Source organism: Hemiscyllium ocellatum, chromosome 18, assembly GCF_020745735.1.
Source record: "Hemiscyllium ocellatum isolate sHemOce1 chromosome 18, sHemOce1.pat.X.cur, whole genome shotgun sequence".
Taxonomy (NCBI): domain Eukaryota; kingdom Metazoa; phylum Chordata; class Chondrichthyes; order Orectolobiformes; family Hemiscylliidae; genus Hemiscyllium; species Hemiscyllium ocellatum.
The window spans coordinates 67,962,226-67,983,053 of NC_083418.1; the positions used below are offsets into that span (position 1 = coordinate 67,962,226).

General features: G+C 39.6%; 1 protein-coding gene across 3 annotated transcripts in view; it reads left to right on the plus strand.

Annotated features, from left to right (window-relative positions):
* alkbh3 (alkB homolog 3, alpha-ketoglutarate dependent dioxygenase) overlaps positions 1-20,828 on the plus strand; it is a 66,218-nt gene that overhangs the window by 13,267 nt on the left and 32,123 nt on the right. For all 3 annotated transcript variants that reach the window (XM_060838593.1, XM_060838592.1, XM_060838591.1), the window contains 4 exons: positions 347-444; positions 6,585-6,619; positions 13,929-13,976; positions 19,043-19,146. In XM_060838593.1, the coding sequence (XP_060694576.1) occupies positions 347-444; positions 6,585-6,619; positions 13,929-13,976; positions 19,043-19,146 (285 nt within the window). The remainder of the gene's footprint in view (positions 1-346; positions 445-6,584; positions 6,620-13,928; positions 13,977-19,042; positions 19,147-20,828) is intronic.

Sequence of the window (20,828 nt, forward strand, 5' to 3'; positions counted from 1 at the left end):
GTTCTGCTACAGAAGAAGTAGTTAAATATGTCTATTGAGATAAGAACAAGTTATTGATATCAAAATAGTTGGCTTGATGTCCTTTTGAAAAAAAAATCATGTTAGAATCTTTAGTATGAAACTGGGTGAAAATAGATCAATTTCCTAAATGGAAATGTAATCTTGTTAGAACATACATCTTCCTGGGTGAGTGTGTGCAAACATTTGATATTTGATATGTTGCATTGATGTGACTCCCTTGTATCTTTGGTGTACTTAGAATAGACAATGCTGATTTAGAATGTAAAGGAGCATTTTGTGTTTGTAATATTTGCATTTTAAAATGTAGTGTGACATTTACTTCTAGTTCACAGGAATTCTTCACCAAATGTTGCTGGAACACACTGGCTACCAAATGAACAAGCTGCAGCTGATGGAAGATTTGTCTTTCAAAATCCAACAGAGGTAATATAACAAACGAAATATGTTTTTAATGGCATGATCCTATCTTGTTCAGTACATTCTGTCCAATTTTTCAGGCATTATATGACAAAGTCTACTGACGTACAGTACATGCCACAAATAACCAAAGTTGAAGGGAATCAAAGGTTCCTTTCATGAATAGAGATCAACCTTTTATTTTGCTTGATGCAGAACAGCAATAGACTTATCAGGCAGATCCCTGCATTCATTCCACAGCTAAACCATGTAAGAATGAAAACAGGGGAAGTACTTACTTTTCTACTTTAGTTCTAAAGACCTGAAATGTTAATATTGCTTTCTCGCCACAGATGCTGCCAGAACTACTGAGTTTTTCCGGCCATTTCTAATAAAAACTGCATCCGTAGGTTTTTGATGTTTTTTTTGAAGCATTTACTTCCTGATGTAGACAGGTCTTTGCAAATGTAGTCACACTTTTCTCATGAGGAAAAAAAATTCAGACATGTTCCGCTTTGGATATTGTTTGATGCAATAGGAACATTTTAGAAATGTATTTCATGCAATCACGTCTCAGTCCTGCAGCATATTAATATTTTAATTCTGAGGCAAGTCAGTTCAATTAATTTAATAGCATATTCACCAATGACATTGATGTATGACAAAATTATTTAATGGTATAATTTATTGATGTATATTAGCAATTTTTCTGCTTCCAACAAACAGCAACTGTAAATCCCACCCGAGTAACACTTCTGCCAAAGTGTTTACAGGGTTTAAGGTACACATCCTAAATAAGTGAATGCTTTATGTGTAGATTTGCTCATCACAGTATGCCTTAGCAGTTCATTCACTCCTGAAAAGGAAGTATTCCAGACGGACACAGAATGTTTGATTCCAGCTGTGTTTCTTTTCAAAACACTAAAAATTGCTGGCTAGAATTGCCTGCAAGAAAACATAAATGTGACTTATTAGAACTATTGCAGAGGGTAGATTCTAGATTTTGAAATTCTTCTGTAGCATGGAATGTTTCCTGGAAACCGTTCTGATCTTTAGAATTTTTGTCTCTTGGCTGTAAAAAAAAAACACAACATCCACGTGTTTTAAATTTTTACAATCTTTGCCTTGGCTTTTGATACTGAAACCAAAGGCAAAAGCTGCAGTTATGCTTTTGATATTCAGTAAGCCAGTAAGTTGAAGAAAACAAAACCAACACATTAACATAGATGAAACAAATAAAATAACTGGGTTGATTTGTTGTTGGTATAAAAGGACTGTAACAGTATGTTCTGGATAATTTTATTGACTTAAAATCAAGAAGTAGTTATGGCCTATATTCACAATAGGAATATTGAAAATAGTTAAGCAAAAATCTTCTTAGATTGCTATCTTCTTTTTTGTATTTTGCTTCTTAAATAGTGACTATACAGTGATGAACGACTAACATAAATATGTGAGTGATGGGGATAATTAATGTTTAAGTACATTGTGTGATTGGGTGAGTTCGGGCATAGGTAACTTCAAGTGAGTAACAATGTTGTGTGGGTGTGTGACAGTGTGGGTGATCATGATGCATTGGAGAGGTAACTGTGTCGGTGGCAGACTGTGTGTGATTTATTTACTTATGATTCAGAAAGAGAGAATATAGTTGTCTGGAGGACTGAGAGACCAGGACACAGAGTCTTTTCAGTTACTTATCCTGTGAATATGTTTGATTTTCTTTTTTTATTCCTCCTGTTTCTGTAAAAATACAGGATTTAAAAGAAAATCCTCCCTGCGCCAATTTAACCAGCAAAACTGATCATTTTCTTCCTCCTTGCTTTTAGGGTGTACAAATAATGCTTTGCTGGTGCCAATGTTGAAATTGATTTCTTTTGCAACTCACCCTTCCTCTTTATTTAGGAAGCATTTGTATAGCAGAAGGAATTGTCATTGTAAATCTATATCCTGACAAATGTGACTTGCCTGCTGAGCCTGTCATGTGTTGTAGTTCTCAGCGACCCTAGATTTAACGTTGGTTTTTCAATTTTGCTTCTCAGTCCTCTTGTATTTTCCCCTAGTTTTTAGAAAATGCATGTGTGGCTTGAGATGACATGGTGTCTAAGACCCTTCATTTCCGTGAGGAAGCACCTGCCTGCCACTTGGCTTCATTCCTGAGAACTGACCAGAACTGAGACTTTGATATGTAAACAAGTGCACAATTAGTCAATTTAAAAGCACGATTGGAATTAGTCCTCTTCATAGAGAAATGATGCACAGAGTGGAAAGATTCTAAAATGGAAAAAAGGATCATTTAAAGCTAGAGTTGGATTTGAGTATATAAGTGCACATTATTCTTAATCTGAAATCATTTAATTCAAATTCTGACTTTTAAAATCTTATGCTACTAATTTCCTTTTACTTAGCTGTATATTTAGGGGTTGTCAATGATCTTTTTTCAATGTTCTTACTGCACAAATTTAAGCTAAATTATTTGTAGATTACCTTTTGGAATTTAGACATTCTTCTAGTTATGAACTTTTTATGACCTTCACCTTGAAAATATGGCCAGAAATTTAACCCAAAAATACCCCAGAGGAACAAATCTTCTTGGAAGAGTAATGATGTATTAAAGAAAAGATTTACCAAAATCTGTGAATCTAAAACTTGCTGATCAATTTAGGCCATTGTACTTCTCACACATAACTTGCTAAATTTATGCATTAAATTGCCTATTAAACTCACCACTAAAAGTTAGGGCTCATAATTAACATTGTCAGAACCCTTTTAGTAACACAATAATTGTTAAAACAGAAAGTGAATAATTCAGTTACATCTCGTTGTTGTGCATAATAAGTTTGTTGCAAAGGTTTTTAGATTTAAAATTTTAGATCATTTCTTACTTTGAATTTCTGCCCCTTTTCTTTCCTTTCTCTCAATCCATTTTTCTTTCTCTCCCTTTCTTTTCTGACTGTGTAATTGATAATTCTATTTCATTCTGCTTTGTCTTGCCTGCTGTTTCTTTCTCAGTTCTTAATCTCACTGGTTAAGGTTAAGTGTCTCAAAATTAACAACCTTGTTGCGGTTCTGTTCACCAAGCTGAGAATTTGTGTTGCAGACATTTTGTCCCCTTTCTAGGTAACATCCTCAGTGCTTGGGAACCTCCTGTGAAGCTTCACAGGAGGCTCCCAAGCACTGAGGATGTCACCTAGACAGGAGACGAAATGTCAGCAACACAAATTCCCAGCTTGGCAAACAGAACCACAACAAGGAGCACCCGAGCTACAAATCTTCTCACAAACTTTGAACACCTACGGGCGAGAGACGCTCAGACAAGCCAGGAAATGGGAATCCTGTGCCAACCGCTGAAGCGCCACATACGATTAACAACCTTGGAATTAAGGCAGTGTCAGATTTTGGATCCTGCTGGATTTTGGATTGGGGTTAAGAGGTGCTCAGCACAGGATTAAACCAGCACACCAGCGGTGTAGCAAAAAGCTAGTTTGGATCTTTACCATACCATTATAACACTAAGCTAAATTGTCCAGGGAAATCTTTCTTCCCTATTTTACTCAATTAAAATTGGCTATCATATTCTAAATTGGCACCTTCTAAAAAAGTCTGTATTTTTGGACAACTTGTGTAATGGTTACAACAAGATTAGCTGGGTGGACTTCATGGAATATGAGTTCCCTGGATTGAGGCTGTTAATCTCAGCCTCACCGTGTGGGCGGCACGGTGGCACAGTGGTTAGCACTGCTGCCTCACAGCGCCTGTAGACCCGGGTTCAATTCCCGACTCAGGCGACTGACTGTGTGGAGTTTGCACGTTCTCTCCGTGTCTGCGTGGGTTTTCTCCGGGTGCTCCGGTTTCCTCCCACAGTCACAAAGATGTGCGGGTCAGGTGAATTGGCCAAGCTAAATTGCCCATAGTGTTAGGTAAGGGGTAAATGTAGGGGTATGGGTGGGTTGCGCTTCGGCGGGTCGGTGTGGACTTGTTGGGCCGAAGGGCCTGTTTCCACACTGTAAGTCTAATCTAATCTGTTAATCAGTGTCTGACATCCTGTTTACTCTGACAGCTGGCTCTGAGGGAGCTGGATCAGTGTCAAGGACTCTCCACATTTAAATAAAGGATGATTTGGTGATGGGGTACCAGCCTCTGTGGAGTTATTTTAAATTGGTTTTGGGACAACTGGATTTGAGACACTGTAACCATTGTTCACTAGGACTCACTGCATCATTGTCAGTCAATGATTCCAGCAAGTGTGCCAAAAATGATATCTGAGCTCAAGAGTCAGGAAAAGGTCTAATTAATGACATCCCACACCAGCAAGGTTTACCTTTATTGTGGCTTTATATAAAAATAGCTCAGTTTTTCCCAGAGAATAACTGACCCAAATAGGCCAAGAAGGTTGCATCTTAGAATCGCAGAATCCCTGCAGTGCAAAAAGAAGCCATTCAGCCCATCAAGTCTGTACTCATCCTCTGAAGAGCTCCTGCCCAGACCCCCTCCCCCCATCTCTATTCCCATAACTTTGCATGGGGTTTTTACCATGGCAACCCATATAATTTGCACATCTCTGGACACTACAGGGCAATTTTTAACATGATCAATCCATCTCACCTGCACATCTTTTAATTGTGGGAGGAAACTGAAGCACTCAGTGGAGACCCATGCAGACATAGGGAGTACATGCAAATTCCACACATAGAGCAACCCAAAACTGGGATCGAACTTGTGTCCCTGGCACTAGACAGCAATGCTAATCACTGTGCAGGTATGCCATAGTACCTCATGTTGAGGTAGCTAATCCAAGCCAGGGCATTACAATTTGGCATCTGTGCCATGAATTCAGGGAGAGTAAAATTCCTACCCCCCGACTGTTCCCTGTCAGCCATCTCAAGAATTGCTTTGTAGATGGTCATTAAGACAGACCTAGATTTGCTTGTAACAGTACAATCTGTCAAGATCCACGTGACTCTTAATAAGATATTGGCTGGTGCTGATAGAACTCTATAAAACCAAGTTATAATTTGTATCTTTTTTCAATATTTCTGGGGTTTCGATTATTGTATTTTCATTCCAGTTTCTCTTGCACCTGCAGTCAGGAGGCAGTGTCCATTGGTCACTTTTCATGACTCTAGCAATCTTAATCTGAAGTTGAGGCTACCTTATTGAATGTTTTTAAGGCAAAGATAGGTGGATTTTTGGAACAGTAAAGGAATTAAGGGTTATAATGAGTGGGCGGGTAGGTGGAGCTGAGTCCATGCAAAGACCAGCCATGATTGTATCGAAGGTAAAACAGGCTCGACAGGCCAGATGGCCTACTCCTGTTCTTACTTGTTACATTCTTATGTAACCAGTAAAAACAGATATTTGTCGCTATGAGAAGTGCTGGATGAGAATAGAGTGGATAATAGACCAAGGGAGTTGGCATCGAAGCATTGGTCAGCAAGAAGGATGTGGGAGCTGTGTTGTGACTGCATGGAATTAGGTGGCATGGATGAGGCATAGACAAGGTATGGAGAGGGAAGAATGTTTTATGTTTGAGTCTTTACACTAAAAATTAAGACACAGCGCTTGAGTCTTTAATCAGGCCTTGGAAGCTATAGCTTCCCAGGCCACCCAGTCTGACTTTCAATCCAGTCTGGAAACTGTATAGCAGAAATGGGAAGTGCTTGCTGGCATTTTAAAGTCCAGGTTTTTGAATTTCACCTGTCTCTGTGCACCTGACCTGGGAATGAAAATCAGATTCTATGAATATTCAGGTCTGAAGGTAGCAAGAGCATAGATACTATTCTGCTGCAGAAGAGCTATGCAAGTTGGGCAAAGTTACAGGAATGGGAAAAGATGATATTGATGACAGCATGGATATATGGCTGATAACTCATCTTCGGCTCAATTATGACATTGAGGTTGAAGACAAGATAGTTTTATCTCAGAAGGTCACAAGCCTAGTCTTTCACCTCCTCCTACTCACCCAACCGACTGATCATTGCTGTTATGATAATATTTATGTAATAAGTTAATAAATGTAGAGTAAAATGCTTGGAAATGATTTTTATATATTCTCTTTTAGACAAAGGGCTTTCCTGATACTTAACATCAGATTAATGGTGTGAGTTTTTTTTTAATCAATCAAATGTTCAGTGCCTTCAGTTCTTTTGTGTAACTTATTTCTTCTTTAGGTTCAGCGTAAAATTCCAGAAGAAAAGACCATTGAGTAAGTACATGAGATGGCATTCTGTATCAGTACGTAAAAGTGAAAAGACTTCAAGTGCTGCACTGTACTGTCTTTCATCCTGATGCTGAATGCTATCATGACTATGATTGTTTTGTTTATGCTGCAAAAGAAGTGAGTGAAAGTTGTTCTGAGAAGACCTAAAGCAACATGTGTCTTGCCTCATCAGCAACTTGCAACTCATTTTCCAAAAAACTAAATGCTCAATCTTTGTCATAGCTAATTTATCTCCTGTAGGGAAAATAACAAGGAAATCACAGGTATAAACTTCTAGTTTGATAGTAATCCCAGGGTTTTGATTGTAAACATCTCAAAAAGTAACTTGAGGCTTCATCTGTGTTCCAAGTTGATTTTGTTGCTTGTGGAGTCATTTACTTTCTCATCAACCCTAGTCTCTCCGTCAAGTCTTTGACTTTCCCATAGATACATATAGACTTTAAAAATTCCTGCATCTATAGGCATGAGGCAGACAAATTATAAGCTTTATTTTGGTTTTCTATCATTGGAACATGTTGCCAGTCTGAAGCCAGGGATTATATAATGAGAGGTGCCATTCTGCATCAAGCATGGTTGATTAGCGATCTCTCCTGCTACTACTGCTTGCAAAAGACATGTTAAAAGGATTTGCAGCTTGATTTCAACTTCTCTGACTACGTTACAAAGGCTCATTAAAATCCCAGAGTGGAACTAGAATTCTGGTTCTGAGATAGGGCCATTACACACTGTGCTACAAGATCTTCAGAGACACATATACCTAAACTGCGTTTTAAATGCATGTATTGCATATTACTAAGGACTCCTACTAATGATCACTGTTTTTAGTGCTGTGCAAATACACCTGACGCAATGGAAGGAGCTATATTAAAATAACCTTATTTCATCTGTGTGTAGATTTCACAAAGACAGCTTGCTTTCTTTTAGGATAATACCAGATGTTCTAGGTAGACGAGGGTTTGTAATTAACCTGACAAGTGGTCACATGAATGCAGGTACAAAAGTCTGAAACTGAGAATCCCCATTATATCAGGAAACATTTGGGCTAATGAATGCCCCCCCCACCTCTCAAGGAGTGTTTGGTGCCAGGGTTTAGGATAGGGTGTGGTGGCAGTTAATCAGGCGGGAAAGGACCTGTATGGGTTGCTTGTGGGCTTCCACTGAAGGTCCTTCTTCAAAGACTCTCCGTGTTTTATTGAAAGACTCAGCAAGTGGCGGGGGCTGCTGGCTGATGGTCATTCCCCTTCCTGTGCAGCTGAGCCTCATTATCCCCCACCCCATAATCCCCCCCCAATTATTCACTTGTGAACTGGAATCTAACAACAATATTGAGTCTTACTGGCGGTAACCATCCCATTCCCTGATCTTGCAGCTCTTCAGAAGGACTGCTGACTCTGACTTGCAGTCAGCCAGATTCTCATGGGGTCTTTGATAGGGACATTAGGAATGAGAGTAGGCAATTCAGCCTGTCCAGCTTGCTTCACCATTTAATACAATTATTGCTGATCATTCACTTCAGGGCATTTTCCCCACAATACCTCTTAGCCCTTTTTGGCATTTAGAAATCTATCAATCTCTCTATTTTTAACATACTCAGTGACTGAACTTCTTCAACCCTTAGATAGAGAATTCCTCAGATTCACAACCCTCTGAGTAAAAACAGATTTGCTTCATCTTGGTCTTAAGTCGCTTCACCCTTATTTTAAACTCTAGTGTTCCCAGTCAGAGAAACTCTCTTACCTGCATCAACCCTGTCTATCCCTTGGAGTATTTTTTAGCTTTGGAGAATACTGCATCACTTTGCCCAATTTCTCCTCACTCTCTGAGAAAACTCTGGAGATGGTCTGGTAGGCGATTAGGGGGTTTTCTTAAAGTGATGACACGAATCTCACTAATTTTCCATCCAGCGAGTGGGATTCCTGTTACCCCCATGAAATACTGTTGTTCATTCATTGAGAAGGTTATGTATGGTAAATTTAATTTTGATTGTAGAAAGGGGGCCCTTGAGCAAGGTGCTCCTTTCTTTACCCCCTTGCTTGCTCCTCCAAAGGCCCAAAGCCCTCCCTCCCTCCCAAGGGCTAAGCACAATGATCTGCTAGGTATTTTCCCTGCCCCGAACTCTTCCCACCAACCTCAATTGACATAATATGTGTAGCCTATCCATGCATATTTCCAATATGCAGCTGATACGTTTGCTACATTTGAATATGTAGTTACACGCTTCATGCTGGATTCAAATTCAGGTTGGAAATGGAGCTCCCTTTCCTTGAGTCCAGGTTGAGAAACCAACTGGGTGTTCTCTACTAGTGTTTACCACCAACCTTTGCACTGGGATACTACAATTCCACTCATTTAAGATGTACCTATTGGCAACCTTGTAAATTGGGTTCAAGCCATTTGTTTAGCATATCACATTGTTTTTATTTTTCTCTCTCACATCTCAACTCAGTCTTAAATATGTGACTCTTTATTCTGAGACTATGCCCTCTGGTCTTCCACTCTCCCAAAAATGGAAATATCCTTTTCACATTTGCCTCATCCAGACCCTAAGAATTTCATATGACTCAATAAAGTCATAAAATCATTGAGTTGTACAGCACGGAAACAGAATTTTTGGTCCAACCAGTCCATGCCGAACATAATCCCAAACAAAAGAAGTCCCACCTGCTTCATCCTGGCCCATATCCTTCCAAACATTTCCGATCCATGTACTTATCCAAATGCCTTTTAAACATTGTAATTGTACCCACATCCACCAATTCCTCAGGATGTTCACTCACCTCTCATTTTATCTATATTCCAAAGAGCAAATTCCCAATCTGCTCGAGCTATCCTCGTAAGATAGTCCTTCCATACCTGATATCAATTGGTGAACTCTCTCTGGACTGCCTCCAATGCCAATCTGTCTTTCCTTAGATAAGGGGCTGAAAACTCTTCACAGCATTGAAGCCATGCTTTGACAGTGCCTTGTCCAGTTTTAGCAAAATCTCCTTATTCATTCCTTTTGAAATAAACAATAATATTCTATTTCCCTTCCCTAATACCTACTGAACTTGATTGCTAACTTTTTGTGATTCACAGAAGCAGACGCCATTCCTTTACAAATAAAGGCGTTACTTTGGCATTTTTCCATTCCTCTGAGTCTCTTCCAAAATCTGAGGTTCCTTGAAGATTTCTACCAGTGCACCCATATCTCTGGTGCTACTTCCTTTAATATCCTAGTATGTTTCCCACCAGTACCGGGGACTTATCTTTAGCCCTATTAATTTTCCAAGCACTTTTTCTCCAGTGATAGTTATTGTATTTATTTCCTTTCCTCCTTTTGCTCCTTGAATATTTAGTAATTTTAGAATGCTGCTACTTTCTTCTACTGTGAAGGCTGATAAGATGTCTTTATTCAACTCCGTTGCCATTTCCTGATTTCCAAAATGGAATGTTTGTTGGAACTTGTGAGGGAAGACCATGGGATTTGTTGGCATTGTAACAATGAGTCCTCAAAGGGAATTTAAGGAAAATGTCAGAAATCAAATTGGAACTTTAGCTACAACTAAGAGTCCCCAGGTAAACACTGATATGAATGGAGAAGAAATTAATTGGGTAGAATGACCCATTATTCTTCAAATGAAGCACGCAAATCTATAACTATATCAATGGGTAAAGGAATTACTGAAACACTCTTGCTGAAAAGAGATTTAATTTAAATGAAAGCCTAAGTGTTAGTAAATGGAATACGTGGAGAGTATTGTATATCCAGATTCCATTGTATCAATGTCTAATTGGCATGTGACTTGTCATATGGTCTAATGGTAGTCAGGGAAGTTTAGAAATTACCTGTGGATGAAATTGATTTATTTCTGGGGAACAAATTAGTTGGAGTGAAAGTTGTAGCTTCATCTCCAATCATGGATAATCCAAACAGAAGCTAAAGAGACAGGAAATTGCAAGAACAACTTCCAGATATTTTTCCATTTTATGTGGTGACCACAGCAATGGCTAAACAAAGTGCAACACCAGAGGTCGAAGTAATACCTCAGATGGATGGTAGGGTGGCCAAAACTCTTGTTAATAATAAGGATAATTCAAAAGAAGTGCTCGGCAGATCCCACGTTAAGTAAGTTAGCTGTAGGCAGTGAATGGACAGGAGAAAGTGGGGACTGGAGATCAGAGTTGAAAAGTGTGGTGTTGGAAAAGCAGATCAGGCAGCATCCAAGGAGCATGAGAATCGATGTTTTGATCATAAGCTAATGAAGGGCTCCTGCTCCTTGGATGCTGCCTGATCTGCTGTGCTTTTCCAGTGCCACACTTTCGACAGTGAATGGACAGTTTATCAAATAGTGGTACTGCCCAATATCATATGGGGGTATGGAGAGTAATAGTTTTTTTTATTCACTTGTGGGATGTGGGCATTGTTGACTGGGCAGCACATATTACCCATCCCTGGTTGTCCTTGAGAAGGTGAGCAGCCTTCTTGAACCACTGCAGTCCATGTGATGTAGGTACAATCACGATGCTGCTGGGAACAGTATTCTGGAATAGGGTGTAGGTTTGCTCGCTGAGCTGTAGGTTTGATATCCAGATGTTTCATTACCTGGCTGGGTAACATCATCAGTGGCGACCTCCAAGTGAAGCAAAGCTGTTGTCTCCTGCTTTCTATTTATATCATTCTCCTGGATGGGATTCCTGGGGTTTGTGGTGATTTCATTTCCTGTTTGTTTTCTGAGGGGTTGATAGATGGCATCTAGATCTATGTGCTTGTTTATGGCGTTGTGGTTGGAGTGCCAGGCCTCTAGGAATTCTCTGGCATGTCTTTGCTTAGCCTGTCCCAGGATAGATGTGTTGTCCCAGCCGAAATGGTGTTTTTTTTTCATCCATGTGTGTAAGGCTATGGGGGAGAGGGGGTTGTGTCTTTTTGTGGCTAGCTGGTGTTCATGTATCCTGGTGGCTAACTTTCTTCCTGTTTGTCCTACGTAGTGTTTGTGGCAGTCCTTACATGGAATTTTATAGACGATGTTGGTTTTGTCCATGGGTTGTACTGGGTCTTTTAAGTTTGTTAGTTTTTGTTTGAGAGTGTTGGCGGCTTTGTGTGCTACTAGGATTCCGAGGGGTCTCAGTAGTTTGGCTGTCATTTCTGAAACTTCTTTGATATATGGTAAGGTGGTTAGGGTTTCTGGCTGCGTTCTGTCTGCTTGTCTTGGTTTGTTCTTGAGGAATCCGCGCACTGTGTTTTTTTGAGTATCCGTTTTTTGAGAGGCCTGGCACTCCAATCACCACACCATAAACAAGCACATAGATTTAGATGCCATCTATCACCCCTCAGAAAATGAACAGGAAATGACATCACCACAAACCCCAAGAACCTCATCCAGGAGAAAGATATAAATAGAAAGCAGGAGACAACAGCTTCGCTTCACTTGGAGGTCGCCACTGATGATGTTACCTAGACAGGTAATGAAACGTCTGGATATCAAACCTACAGCTCAGCGAGCAAACCAACACCCTAAACCTCAACCTGAGCTACAAACCTTCACAAACCTTGCGAGTATTCCGGAATTTTGGACCAGCAACACTGAAGGAACAGCAGTATATTTCAAGGTCAGGATGAAGTTGTTGTTATAGGGCATGTAACAATAGCAATGACCAGGTATTTCACCTGGAGATTACCTCATTGTATTGAAAAGGATGAAGTCTTGACATTCATGGGTGGACAGGGGCCTAATGCTAAAATGTCTTAAAAGATTGGAGGAAATAGTGCAATTCTGTAAAATGTGATATTCATGTCAGATAGTAGGAGAGCCTCAGTATGCAATTAAACCAGAACCTTTAATACTCATACCAGTCTTTGAAGAATCATTCAGTCAAGTGTCAGTTCATTGTGTGGGAACACTATGAAAAATAAAATCAGTTTGGAGCTATGTCCTTGCAATTATATATGTTATTGATTCATATCCTTACCATTATATATGCTATTAATATAGTATGCGTTGTAGAAACTATTCCTTTAAGGACCATTACAATTGATGTAGTAGTAGAAAGATTAACTCTGTTTTTTGCTCACTATAGCCTACCAATTGAAATACAACTTTATCAAGGTTCTAACTTATGTCTAATATTTTCCAGGGCATCATTAGCAGGTTGGGCATAAAACAATTGAAGTAAACTGCAAATCATTCTCATAAGTATGATCAAAGCATACTGTCATGAATATCCACAGGACAGGAACAAAGGATTATATTTCTTACTATTTGCTATCAGCGATTCCCCAAGTTTATCTACTCAGTTGAGTCCATTTGAATTGACCTATGTTCATGGAATTAGTGGCTCATTAAAATTGATTAAAGAAAGGCTCTTGAGACTAAAAGACAACTCCTCAATGTTGAAATAGGGGCTCATGTTTTTAGAAGGACTCACAGGAGCAGGTAGGACAAGATAATTTAAACATTTCACAGGCAAATATAAAACAATTGGGCTGATAAACATTCAGCACCTAGAACATTTCAGGCAGTAAATTTAGTGTTGGTATTGTTGCCTTTGCAGTTTGAACTTGTCTCAACTAACATACTATCAAAGCAAACAAGGAATAAAAGTTAAAATCCTCACCCCCTTACCCCTCCATCTATTACCTTGCCTCTCAAATTTAGCAGCTCCAATCCTTTAAGCCATTTTAGCATTAGGCCCCTGTCCACCCATGAATGTCAAGACTTCATCTTTTTCCAGGAAAGATGATGTAATTAATCCTCACTTAAGGCTAATGATTGTTTCAATTACATTTGGTTTTTTTTTTCACCCCTCCTGGCAGGAGTAGGCTGCACAGACTGGTAGTTACTGACAGATATGGAAATATCTGCAATTTTTCACTTTTGTTTCCTTCACAAAAAGATGACATCAAATATTAAAATGTTGAAGGCAGAAATGGATGCCAAAACTAAAAGTATTGCATAATTATACTCTTTGCTGCAAAGACTGTTATAAAGACTATTTGTAATACTGACTTTACTTTTGTTGTTTATTTTTCAACTATTGGTTTCTTAGTCACAGACTGTTCTGCAGAAAGGTCACTGAACTCAGAACAAGATGCTACCAAACCTGCTGAATTTCTCTAAATATTTCTGTTTTTTTTGCCTATAGATTAGTATTTCACTTATAGTATAAATTAAAGATTAATGTGAAAAGCAGTAGATGATGGTGATGTTCCTAAATTATGCATTTAATGCTATTGATGTATTTTCTGTATTGTATCCATCTCATCCTGGAGATTTCTTTCCCAGATTTTAAAGCTTTCTTTATCTTTGTTCTGAAGCAAAGAAGGTTTTTATGAAATTAGCAGTGGGCCAACAGGAGTTTCCAGGTAAGAGTTAAAGATTTTTCCTGCTGTTCTTCATGTGAAAAATCAACATAGATGATTCATTTGGTGATTTTTAAAAAATCTTTATACATATTTCTTTGTGAAGAATAATTTGGATGAAAAATTCTGTAATCAGTGCTGAATCGTGTCATTCAAATTAAAGCAAATATTTTTTTCTTCTGAAAGGCATACCTCAAATTGAGATGTAATTTCAGTGGAACTAGGAGCCCGTAGATACATTATTTTTATCTAATTAAATCGTTCAATCATGATGAATCACAGTCCTGTCCAGTTCTTCTCAACTAAGGAGAGTTTCTGAGAAGAAATAGGAACTATGACTTTTATTGGTCTGAACAGGAGTTTCTTCTTTCATAAGGTGGTGAATCTATGGAAATCTTTACCATAGCAACACTGCTGAGACTGTTATTAAATATATAAATGAGACAGATTTTTTAATCGTGGTAGGCATGAAGAGCTTATGCTGGAAACGTCGACTCTCCTGCTCCTCAGATGCTGCCTGACAGGCTGTGCTTTTCCAGCACCATACTGTTCGACTCAGATTTTTAACCAGGAAGAGAATCAAGGATTATGGAGAAAGGGAAGGAAAGTGGTGTTGCGGGTTTTCACATCAGCCATAGTCTCATTGAATGGCAGCCAAATCGATGGATGGAATGCCCTGTTTCAGTTCCTATGTCTTATGGTCTTATTTAGGTTCTCTTGCTCAGGCCACTATGACCACTTGTAACAGCATCTATACTACAGTTTAGATTTGGGGTTAGCTAATTCTGCACAAATGTTGCAGCTTCCAAACTGATATGGTCCAATGCTATTATCAGTAGTTTACAGATCCCATGAGCAATCAAAATGGGTGTTTTTTGTCCAAAATTAATCTAGAAACCTAGCAGCAAATGTGTTTACAGGTAGTCCCGGGGTTGCACACAGTTGCTTTTCTTGACTACGTTCACAAGTCAATTTGAATTCATGTTGGAACACAATGTAGGACAATATAAAATAGCCACTTGTAAGTATATCTATGTAAGGGATTGCATTTGTAAGTTGTAGAGTCATAGAGATGTACAGCATGGAAACGGATCGTGCGGTCCAACCCGTCCCTGCCGACCAGATATCCCACTGTCTATTTATCCTATCCATGCCCCTCATAATTTTATAAGCTTCTATGAGGTCACCCCTCAGCCTCCAACGCTCCAGGGGAAAAAGCTCCAGCCTATAACTCCCCTCCACATTGCACAATATTCATGCATTCTATTCTACAAACCCTGAGCATTATCTGGATTGTATTGTTTAATTTTCTGCTGCAATGTTTCTAGTGAACAGTACATACGTGTGGAATTTTCCACTCCCTTGAGCGCTAGTGAGAAAGTTGGGAAAATGTGGAGAGAATTGGAACCTCAATGTTAGAAATTATTTTCTCCTAATGTTTTAAACAGCAACTGCAGAATCTCGCTCTTCAGCAGTGATGACCTGATTTTCATGTATTTGTATCACATTATTAGTTCAACTTGCCTTATTCGTATGTCGCTTCCAGCTCTCTCTTTGACCATGAAATCAGTTGCTGCCAATTCCTGACATGAAGGACAGAGCAGTAAGCTGGGAGCAGCAGCTTGCCATTTGTATCTCTGGACTTTCATCCAACTTACAGCTGTATAGGACATTCGTTAAGCCATTGTTGAAACATTGCGTGCAATTCTGGTCTCTTTCCTATTGGAAGGATGTTGTGAAACTTGAAAGGGTTCAGAAAAGATTAACAACCAAGTTGCCAGGGTTGGAGGAATTGAGCTATAGGGAGAGGCTGAATAGGTTAGGGCTGTTTTCCATGGAGCATTGGAGGCTGAGGGGTGACCTTATAGAAGTTTATAAAATCATGAGGCGCGTGGATAGAATAGTTAGACAAAATCTCTTCCCTGTGGTCAGGGAGTCCAGAACTAGAGGACATAGGTTTAGGGTGAGAGGGGAAAGATATAAAAGAGATCTAAGGGGCAACGTTTTCGCGCAGAGGGTGGTATGTGTCTGGAATGAGCTGTCAGAGGAAATGGTGGAGTGGCTAGCATTGCTTTATACCACAGTGGGAGAGGCAGGTAGCTTATCCAGAGTAGGGAGCATTGCACAGTCAAGAGAATGGTCATGTTGCTATATGGCACTGTGCTACATCAATGTCACACCTACACATTTTGCCAACAGCTTACCTGGGAAACACACTGCGTGTGCTTCAAGCAAATGGCCATACATGGAAGTCAAAAGGAAGTAGCCCTTGGGGTTAAGGGGAATTATAACCATGATCCACTCAAGGGCCTGGTATGATTCCAGTCCAGAATGGAGGCTATGGTAAGTCAGGTGCTTGGTTTTCGTAGATCAGGAATTGGGCCACAGTCAGTCCTACTGAAGTGATTACAGAAATGTCATTTGGTGTAGTATAAAGATATCAGTCCAGGGCAAGGCCAGTCTTTCCTGCATTGCGATAAAAGGATGGACTTGGTACGATTGATGAAGAGGAGCTTTTTGTGGTGATATAGGAGCAGGAGAGTGGTGAGCTGTTCCCAGTGACTGAGTAGAAAATGCAGAAAGGTAGGAATGGTTAGTAATTTGGGAGGATGAGGTGGGTGAGAGCCAATGAGTGAATATGATGCATGTAGTAGTGAGAGTTGTGGTCCATAAGCCTTAATGAGACGTGTGTGCAGTGACAAAGGTGGAGTAGGTTATGGAGCTCTGAGTGTGTGAAGAGCCAAACCTTCTCCATACACTGCTGTGAATTATATTTTGCTTTGGTCACAGCACTGACCTTGTCGGCTATTGGGATGTAGGCTGGCTCAGACCCTTGACAGTCAGCGGGGCACAACACCCTCCTGTCCACTACCCAGTTCACCAGCACATCCCAGACCCTATTGGCGAAACCGGAAGTTAATTTCCCTTTCCGGCCCCATGTAGAGGCTCAAGCACCACAATGTGAGGACCAATCTCTGGCTTGCAACATATGAAGTGGTGTGCAGCTGGGGCATATGGCATCAGTAAGCACTTGCTCGTCTCCTGCAACTCAGTTCAATGAGATAGATGCCATAGAGCTTGTATGTACAATTAATAAGGTGAAAGGTGGGAAATCTGCATGACAAAAGTTATCAAGAGCCATAGCTGACTGGATGCTGTGAATCTTATAAAATCACTGACTGAAAATGGGAAAGTTCAGATCAATATCTACCATTCAGTTTGACATTGTTTTCGGTCTACACTACTAAGCTCATGTCACACTATCCTGCCAACTAATTTAGAGCAATATAGAGGGGAAATGGATGGTAACTCTCTCTTTCTATTTTGGTTTTTATCGCACTGCAATTTATCTCTAATGTTCTGAAGAGAATAAATTCATCTGCCCTTAAACTCGCTTTCATATCACTGGGTGCATTTCGAGGACAGATTGTTTTCCAGAAAAACAATCAAGCAACAGATTCTAGAGCTGCCATTTAGATGCCATTTGTCTGAAGGAAGAAAAGTCTTTACTTTTAGCTTTTTGAATGAAAAATGGTTTTGGCACTTTTGTATAACAGTTTACACCTTGTGATGAAGACAAGTGTATAAAAACTATCAAGCAATCCAAAAATAATGGTTGATTTGCCAGGTGCTTTAATTAGCTTTGTGCGGACTCCAAGGAACATGGGAAACAGCTGAGAGTGTAATGAAGACGATATACCCCACCTACTTTTTTATTGACTTATTTGGGTGAAGCAGCCAAGTCATTTGCCTCGCTATTTCCTGAGCAGAGGTCTCTACTTAGAAACTAAGCCTGTGGAGAAGTCTGTGTGCTCAGTTCTTTGGTCCAGCTGACTGTACCTCTGGTATGTTTCTGACTATTTTTAAGCCGAGGAGTTTTTTGTAAAAAATTCATTCGTGGGACACTAGGTGTCACTGGCCGATCAGCATTTATTGCTCATTCTTAGTTACCCTTGAAAAGGTAGCAGTGAGTTGCCTTCTTGAACTGCTGCAGTCCGTGTGCTGTAAGTAGACCCACAACATTGTCAGGGAGACAATTCCAGGATGTTGATTCAGCAACACTGAAGGAACAACAATGTATGGCTGAGGGCTGACATTATAGAGGTTTACAAAACTATGAAGGGCATGGATAGGATAAATAGACAAAGTCTTTTCCCTGGGGTCGGGGAGTCCAGAACTAGAGGGCATAGGTTTAAAGTGAGAGGGGAAAGATATAAAAGAGACCTAAGGGGCAACTTTTTCATGCAGAGGGTGGTACTTGTACGGAATGAGCTGCCAGAGGATGTGGTGGAGGCTGGTACAATTGCAACATTTAAGAGGCATTTGGATGGGTATATGAATAGGAAGGGTTTGGAGGGATATGTGCCGGGTGCTGGCAGGTGGGACTAGATTGGGTTGGGATATCTGGTCAGCATGGATGGGTTGGACCGAACGGTCTGTTTCCATGCTGTACATCTCTTTGACTCTATGGTGAATGGCTTGGAGGGAAACTTACAGATGGTTGTGTTCCCAAGTAGTTGCTGCCATTGTCCTTCCAAATGGAAGTACACGATGGGCATTTGGTTTTATTGTTTTCCTGTTTCTACCATTAATCTTTCATTCTACGAAAACAACAAAAAAATGGAACAGTTGTATCACCAAATGGATCATAGAGTGTCAGCATTCAAATAAATGTTTACAGTGGACTGAGTAGCTAGGATCGGTAATGGTCATCATAAAACTACTAGACAATCATGAAATTCCATCTGGTTCCCTAATGTCCTTCAGGGAAGGAAACCTGTCCTTAATTGCTTTGGTCTACATGTGACTACAGACCTAAGGCAATGTGTTTGATTCTTAACTGCCCTCTGGCTTACACAGCCGCTCTTGTATCCAGGAATCTAAGTCACTATTTCCTTCTCAAGGGCAGTAGTGATAAATCATAAATATTCACCTTACCAGTGAAAGTCGGTTCCCATGAATGAATAAATAACTATGAAAATTGAATCGTTAAAATGTCTACTTTTTACAGCCTGTTCAGAGAGAAGATTTTCCCTTTTGTTTTTATTCACTTCTTTTTCCATTATCAGACTATACCTAAAGCCTGGTTTTATTGATACAAAAGAAGCTGATTGGATGTTTGAACAATTGTACGCAGAAATACCCTGGAAGCAAAAATCGAACATCAGAGAGGGTTTGTTTCATTTAAGAAATTTTGTAATTTTCTTAACATATTGTATTTGTGATTGAAATATTTAGTTTAACCCCGTGCCCCAACGTTTAGAAAGTACAGGCATTTGGTTCACCTTCTTGGATGTTTTTCACATTTTCTTTCCATTTGTAAGTCACCCATGCCCAATTTTCAGTCTATATGCTCGTGAACCAGCCAGCAGAAAGAGTTGGTGATGTCAATTCTCACTTTTCTTTTTCTGGAGTACTTGCCTCAGTTAGATGCACTTGTCAAGAAGTCTACCTGAGAATTTATAACCTCCGAACATTATCGTATTCGATATCGTTTCAAATCTTCGACATTTTGCATGCCACCTGATCTCCATTTCAAAGATCCACATTGATCCTAAAAGGTTCTTTTGTTTGGCTTCCACTGGGGTCACTGTGTCACAAGAAAAGGTAATTGGCCCTCTTCCATGGGGTCGGGTATGTTTTTGTGCCGATCATTTGGCCCCGCTGTTTTGGCTGTCAACTGTTTTGGCGCTCATTAGTTTGGCACTGAGCTGTTTTGGCGCCAATTCAGAATAAAAAAAAGTCTTGGTTGGTTAAAGAAGAGAGGATGACTAACGACCCGAGGTAATTTTCTCAACTAGCAAGAGTTGATAGTCAAAGCTGTAATGACCCGCTGTAGATTCAAATCTCATTTTGTAATCATTTTCTCATTTAACAATTGTTAATAGTCATCTACTTAAGCCCTTCTGTCTTCACATTGGAACACTGAAATACAATTTTCTTTCTATTTTCTTGTAGAGCCCATACCAGAAATGGCTGAAAACATTCTAAGCAAGAGAGACAAACCAACATTTTCACACGATAGTTATCTATATGTGTTTGATGAATGTAGCAAAATGTAGAAATTCGTTTTTATAATCTATAGATTAAAAATAATGAATAAAAAAGAATTAGATTTATTTCTTACAATGGAATAAAAACGAATTTCTTATGGGCTCTTCAAGACTTGTTTTTTTGTTCTGAATTGGTGCCAAAACAGCTCAGCGCCAAAGTAATGAGTGCCAAAACAGTTTAGAGCCAAAACGGCAGGGCCAAATGATCGGCGCCAAAAGGGCGGCGCCAAATAGTCCCATTCCGCTCCCATGAGTGCTCAGAAAATTCAGGTCTCAAATGAAAGATTTCTCAGAAACAGAAAGAGATAAATTTCCATGAGTGGGTAGCAAGAGTAGGGAACCTTTCACCCAACTAGAATTCACAACTGGAATCTAAAAGGTCCCATTCGAAACAATCTGGAAACTCGTGCAACTGAGCTGATTCTTGACCAGCTCAAAATTTTTTTGCTTGGATATCTGGATGAGGAGGGTATTTACAATATTGACTTTGCATTCACTGGGAAAACAAATGGACCAGCCTACAGAAACACTATGTAGAAAACACTCTTATCAGATTCACAATCTTAAGTTGTAAAATCTACACTCTAGCCACTGACACCTGCCTGTGGGAGTAGTTGTGGTGAAAAATTATGCACATGTGAACAAAAGTAATCTTTAAGTTATTTTTACATCCCCAGGCTCGTTGATTTATGATAAATGATGAACTTGTACGAAATATGTCCATTTTGATCTGTGATATTCTGGAACCTTTAAAGCTTAATGCAAATTCTTTTTAACATGTGCAGCATCTCATTTGAATTTA